Source organism: Rhincodon typus, chromosome 30, assembly GCF_021869965.1.
Source record: "Rhincodon typus isolate 14 chromosome 30, sRhiTyp1.1, whole genome shotgun sequence".
Lineage (NCBI taxonomy): Eukaryota > Metazoa > Chordata > Chondrichthyes > Orectolobiformes > Rhincodontidae > Rhincodon > Rhincodon typus.
This window is the reverse complement of record NC_063361.1, coordinates 7,482,524-7,489,574: the sequence shown is the minus strand read 5'-3', so window position 1 is coordinate 7,489,574 and position 7,051 is coordinate 7,482,524. Positions and strand designations below refer to the sequence as shown.

Genomic DNA, 7,051 nt, shown 5'->3' with positions numbered 1-7,051 from the left:
CCTTCTTCTGTAGAAGGGTCTAGGCCCGAAACGTCAGCCTTCCTGCTCCTCTGATGCTGCTTGGCCTGCTGTGTTCATCCAGCTCTACACCTTGTTATCTCAGATTCTCCAGCATCTGCAGTTCCTACTATCACTGGCTAAGGTTAATTAGGTAAGCAATTCAAGATATTCACCAAAAATACATTTTATTAAAAAAAAAACAAGCCAGATTCAGTTGCTACTCAGGAAGTTAGCGCAAAAAAAAAAAACTGACAGCAAGTCAGAGTATTGGGGTGTTTCAGAAATCAGTCAACAGTCAACGTTATGGGGGGAAAAAAAAAATGACAATGACCTACCCAGGAATAGAGAAACAGGATTGTAAGAGCTTTCACAAGTATAGAAAAAGGAAGAGAATAACTAAAGTAAACACAAGTCCCTTAATGCAGAGAAAGATAAAATTCTGAGGAATAAAGACACAGCAGAAGCTTTGAACAAATATGGTGTGGCTGCCACTGTGGAAGACCACAAATACACAATAACCTAGGGACCAAAAAGGAATGAGGAAATTGATATACCAGCTGACAAAATGTATTAAGGAACTAATAACTCATATCCCCAGGTTCTGGAGTCCTGAACCCCCAGGCTCTAAACAGACAGTGGTTGTGCTATGGTTTCTCAAAATTTCCTTAGATTTGTGAGCAATCCCATCAAATTCAAAGTTTGCAGATACAATGTAGAGGTCTTCAAGCATGTGGCAAAGTATAGGAGGATTAGAATGTCAGTTTTACAAAATGAAAGCTTTGACAATTCTTTTTTGGGACATAACTAGTAGAGCAGAATACAAACCATTAATGTGTAATACATCTGGATTTCCAAAAGACATTTGTTAAGCTCACACACAAGAGCCAAGATAGGAACACAGATGGGGTGTAATATTGCAGTATGGCTGGAAAGATCAGTTAACAGACAGGGTACAAAATGGATCTAAACAGGGCATTCCCAAGTTGACAGGCAGTGAATTGTGGAAGGTCACAAGGATTCATGCTGAAGGCTTAGCTATTTAATCTATAGAAATTACTTCGAGACATAGCAATAGTTTTCTGATGATACAAACCCAAGTGGAAAGGTAAGCTGTGAGGAAGTGTAAAAGGTTATTCACTTTGGTGAAAGAGTAATGAAACAATATTTAAGATTTGGGAGCCTTAAAATTAGTGCTCAAACAAGGCTTTATGTGTTCGTACATGGAAGGCAGAAAGTCATATGCAGTGCAGCAAACAATTGGTATACTGGCCTTTATTGCAAGGGGTGCAGAAGGTAGTATTGCTAAAATTGTTCAAGGCTTCAGTAAGATCACAATACTGTCCAGTTTTGGACTCCACGTTTCCAAATTGTATTTGTACTGGAAGCAAAAAGTTACCTAAACTGGTTTCAGGGATGAGAGGTTTGTCCTATTGTGAGGAGCTGAAAACATTGGATGTATAATCCCTGGAGGAGAGTGAGGGAGAATCTCATTAAGACAAAATTCTGAAGGAGCTTGATACCAAATTTAAAATCATAGGGGTAGAGTCTCCAGGACCAAGAGGTGGAAAAATTACACAGCAAAAAAAATTCTAAAAACAATACTCCAAATGTTTGTGCATTCTAAAAGCACATTTGAAATATGATTTCAAATAAACCTGTTGGATTATAACATGTGGCAGGACTTTAGAATTTCTTTACGTGATGTCTCTTCCCAAGAGAACTGCTAACACAGCTCACTTAAGATGTGGTCCAGAACTGTTATGGCATAGGAGACAGTCTATTTGGCCCATCATGTTTGCACTGGAATTCCAAGCATTATGAATTAGTATCATTCCCTAGCCTTTTCCCCATACCATGCACATTTTAATAGAAACCATCTAATGCCCTCTTGAATGTCTCAAATGACTGCCTCCACCACACTTCCGGACAGTGCAACCCAAAAACATTTGTCCCCTCATGCCTTTTTTGCTACATTTGCAAGTCACTTCAAATCTGTGCCCTTTCATCCTAGATCATTTTACAAGTCGAACATTGTCTCCCCATCTACCTTATCCAGACATCTCATGATTTTGAAAACTTCCAAACAGATCTCCCTTCAGTCTTATTTCGAAGCAGAACAGCCCCAACTTCAAATTTGTCCTCATAATTGGAAGTTTCTCATCACTGGAAGCTTTGTCACAAACCTCTTCTGCACTCTATCCCGAAGTGTTCACCTCCTTCTTACAGTGTAGCATCAAAACTGTACACAGTACTCCAGCTGAGGTCTAACAAGTGTATTATATAAATTCTGCATCACCTTCTTGCTCTTTTACTTTATGTCCCCATGAATAAAGCCCATGACCATCATGTCTTCTTAGTTTCTCTCTACCCAACCTGCCACCTTCAGTGATCTACGCACATATACAGCCGGGTCCTTCTGCTCCTTAGTCTCATTAAGAATTGTACTCTTCTCTAAAAGAAAAAAAAAAGTTATCTGCCCACGTTCTTCTTATCAAAATGCATCACCTCACTTCTCTACACTAAAAAACTTCACCTGCTACCTATTTGTCCACTCCATGAACTGGTCAACGTAGCTTTGGAGTTCAACACCTCCACTTTATGATGCTTCCAAATTCTTATGGTAAATGCTAGTTCATGGTCAAAGTAAAGCAGACAGATTTATCATTTTAAAGAGCAACAATTGCTAATAGTCAACACTTTTATAGAAATGATCGATCAATAATCTTCAGATCAACCAACATCTCCCATTTACAGCCACAGCACTATTTCACATGAAAAAAAGAGTGCTCAGAGGGCCATTTATGCTGATTTAACAGTTTATATAGTCACATTTATACATGTTCAAGTAAATCACTACATCTGTCTCAATTCTGTAAGTGAATTAGAATGTAGGGCTTTGCTTACCTTCACATGTTAAGCTCAAATCAACATGCCTAGTAGGATGACTTCCTGTCTGGCATCTCAAAGCCATCTTTTCTGGAGTTTTTCCCCTTACTAACTTCTAAACCACTGAACAGACTACATTTCTTCTGCCCTGGTGTTTCGGAGACAGACAGATTGCAGTTACATTATAGGTCATTTACTTTCCAGGTGACCTGCTTGTCTGAAAACAAGCTAGCATGCTCACTAAACATTTGATAGCATTCTCTTTTTACTAGAGTTGATCCCTGTCACCCTATGGTAAGATAACACATTGGCAGTCAAACACCATTTTATTTTTAAACTTTATTTTCTGAAGCACTGAAATATTCACCTCAAGTACTTTTAAAGGTCTCATTTAAAGATTAACAAATTTCCAGGCAAAAGTCACATTATCCAAAACTATGCCTTCTTCCTTAACACTGTATGGAAATACAAAGTCAAATTTGAAGCTACACATGGTTCTGCCCTCTTTAGAACCCAAGTTTTCAATGAGAGTAGTCATGATTTTTCAAAGCATAGAGTCAAGAAAACAGGCATAACCGTCCAAGTGAATGTTAGCCATTACTCAGTTGGTAGAATTCTGTGGATTCAAGAAATCATTCCAGAATTTTGATCAGAATGAAATGTATTTTTTGAATGATAAACTGAAGCTCCATTTGGCCTTTCAGGTGGATTTAAACATTCCGTATTAATTGAAGAACTGCAGATAAGCTCTTCACAAATGTTCCGGCTAAATTTTCTAATGATGGAGATAACTAACATTATCTGGAATGCACCAGGGCACAAAGTATTCAAATTTTCTTATACTACAACATATATTACACTTCAAACAAAAATGTAAAGTGCTGCAAGTCATTTTAACTTGAGACACTATACAATGTGCCCCTTTAAGAAAGGGAAGGGCGACATTATAATCGAGTTCAACCCTATTCAGTGAACGTTTCTAGTTTCCCAACCCCTGAGTAAACAAACAAAAACTGGGAAATATTGATTTCTTTCTTACTTGTTGTTGAAGGACAATGTAGCTCAATATCAAGTAATTCCTTCAGATAGAATTCTTGGTCCGAGTGTATTGTATTTAACCAAATCAATTTACAGATGTACAATGAGCATGGACTGCTGATAAAATAGTTAAACTGAATAGCCTTAAGAGTAGGTCTCAGAACTCCTCAAGTGCCTCAACTCACCTGCTTATTTGCAAAGATTAACAACACAGCATCTCTCAGCTCATCTTCTGTTATCATTCGATTTAACTCATCCTTTGCCTCATTGATACGCTCTCGGTCATTGCTGTCGATAACGAATATTAAGCCTTCAAAACAGAAAGCACACAGACTCCAATGATGTGTGAGCTGCTTATCCGATGACAAAATGCAAACCGCAACTTCAGAACCTGTTCTAAATTACTCTAAACAGATGTTAACACATTAGATTAAAAAAAAGAAATAGCTGTTGCAAGAGAGATAATGCTTTTCATACCCTGCTCACATTTCTACAGGTTTCTGTAGAAGACAGCATGGTTTATTTTTTTTTTGGCGGGGGGGGTGGTGGTGGCAGGAAGAATGTAAAATAGGCTGCCAATTCCCTTCTCATGTGGACATTTTAAAAGAAGGCATCAGAGGAGATTCTATAGCTTGCTCTTTCAAAGACAGAACTGCAGGTGTCAAATAAACTGCCCTATGCCATTGTATATACCTTGTGATTAAGTAGCATCACAAAGTACATGCAACTCAGTACCAGAGCAATTTACTGCTTGTGCAAAAATAATTAGACATGAATCTGGAATGTTAATTTTAACCAACGTTGCCAATGAAGGAGTTGGTAGATTCACATCAAACACCTGTTTTGGATTCTGCTCAGTTTTACAAAATTAAACAGTGCTGAAAGGACTATGACCCAAATCTACACCACACCCTGGCTCAGTGGTTAGTACTGTTGCCTCAGTACCAGATATTCAGGTTGGATTCCAGCTTTGGGTGACTGTGGAGTTCTCCAATTATTTGTGGAGGTTTATTGTTAAATTGCCCCTAGCAGCCAGGGATGTGCAGGCTCGTTTGAATTAGCCATGGGTTGCAGGGATAGGGTAGGGGAGTGAGTCTGAGTGGGATGTTCTTTGGAGGGTTGGTGTGGACTCAATGGGCCAAATGGCCTGCTTCCACACTGTAGGGCTTCTTATGATTCTATGATTCCAGTAAGGTAGCTTAAGAAATGAAATTTAGGCCTTCAATTTCTTCTCATTCACTGGTTTAATTAAAAAAGGCTTGTGAAAATTTAGTAGTATTTTCCACTAAAAGTATAACACAAATCTGCCATGCAATGTTGCCATCTTCCTCATACAAAAAATTGCACCTGGGAAACAACAGAGCTTAGATTATGCCAGAGTCAAAGTGGCAAAAGATAGGTATAATAGGTTTCAAGCAACAAGTGGGTTAGACAAAGGACAAAACCAAAAAAGGTCTGGTGAAAAACAGGACAAAGATTGGAAGAAAGTTTGTGACTCAAGGAAAGTGGCGATGGGGCAAGAATAAAGCATATTCCTGTGCTCAAATGCACTAAGTCAGATGGTCATGCCCTTAAAAATTTAAAGCAACTCAAACTTCAGTGCAATACACACATGCTATTTCATGAATTAAAACACTGAACTCAGGACATCTACCTCATTTTCTTTTGACATGGAATGTTGTACCCTAGGACAAGATGCCTATGGGTCAATAGTAGACTACACAAGAAAACAGCAGCCTTTAAGCACAATTTCTGATTGGAAAATATATTCTATAAACACAACTAGTCTCAAAAAACTGAAATGTATTCCAATTTCCACACACAACTGTGAGAAATTTTAATTCATACCTTGTGTGTTCTGGAAATAGTGTTTCCAGAGCGTTCTAATTTTGTCTTGACCACCCACATCCCATACTGTGAAGCTTATATTTTTGAATTCCACTGTTTCAACATTAAAACCTGCAACACAATAAATGCAAAATAACTGATTTAAATTTAGTATGAATGAATTATAGCAAAGCACAAAGTACATGAGAGGAGCAACAACCATTCAATGCTATGCACCCCTTCCCAATAGGAACTGTTTCAGAAGCTAATTTGAGGTTGAATTGTCTTTAACTTCACAAATAAATCAGATCACAGCTTAAAGGGGAATTAGGAGTCATGACAGATCATATTGTTATCTCTACAAACAAAGAATACTGCACAAATATATATTGTTTTTAAAAAATAAGTATCAAATCTTAAGTTTGGAGAAACCACGGTTAAATGACATTGCAATGCCTTTGTTGCACTATTATAGCTGGCCAAAAATTGAAACCAATGGCAAGTTAAAATTTGATTTAGACATAAGCAATTGACTCCACGCTGTATCATCATAGTTATAAGCTCTTGCAGCAGAGACTTTAAAATTTGCTCAGTCCAGAAAATCTAGGCCAAAGTCATTTTGTCAAAGACCCACAGTTTGAAGTCATTAAATTTCAACTGTATCTGGACTCTAAATTTAGATTGGAACTATGGAGTAAAAATTGTTCAATTCAAGACAACAATGTATAATGGGCAGCAACCAAGGGTAGTTACTCCTTTGAAGTTGAGTCACACTGCTCTGCTAGTGTTAGAACAGAATATAGGAGAAAAAATAACACTTACCATCTACGCAGCAATTCAGCAGTCCCTTTAAAGGCTAAGGCAGGACTGGCAAAAATTAGGCAGACAGACAACATGTTCCACCTAACTTTCCTCTGCTCACATTTTCAGAAGGATCCATTATTTTTCAAATTGTTTTCAGGCATAGCTAGTGGCACTGAGCACCTAATAGAAAGCTGCCATGCCACTAGCACAAGTTAACCAGACCTTGTGCCAAGAAATTGGTTTGACTGCACCAATTTTACACCAAAAAAAAACTAAAAAAGTTCACTCGGCGTGTTTAAATGACAACTGCAGAGTGTGGTCAATGTCATGTGCTGGCATGTTGATTCAGGCCATCATGTAAACTGAGTATTAAGGCACATAACATTGACAAGTCAGTTTATCCATTTCACGATTTAACTTTTAGCATCAAACAGGACTTCATTATCCTCCGAAAGAATATGCCTTAACTCAAATTATCACAACTTGTATTTTTCGG

General features: G+C 37.9%; 1 protein-coding gene across 3 annotated transcripts in view; it reads right to left on the bottom strand.

The window, feature by feature from the left end:
- LOC109912903 (ADP-ribosylation factor 3-like) overlaps positions 1-7,051 on the bottom strand; it is a 23,357-nt gene that overhangs the window by 2,912 nt on the left and 13,394 nt on the right. For all 3 annotated transcript variants that reach the window (XM_048614477.1, XM_020512349.2, XM_048614476.1), the window contains exons 3-4: positions 5,773-5,883; positions 4,110-4,234 (exon numbers count right to left, since the gene is read on the bottom strand). In XM_048614477.1, coding sequence (XP_048470434.1) covers positions 4,110-4,234; positions 5,773-5,883 — 236 coding nt within the window. The remainder of the gene's footprint in view (positions 1-4,109; positions 4,235-5,772; positions 5,884-7,051) is intronic.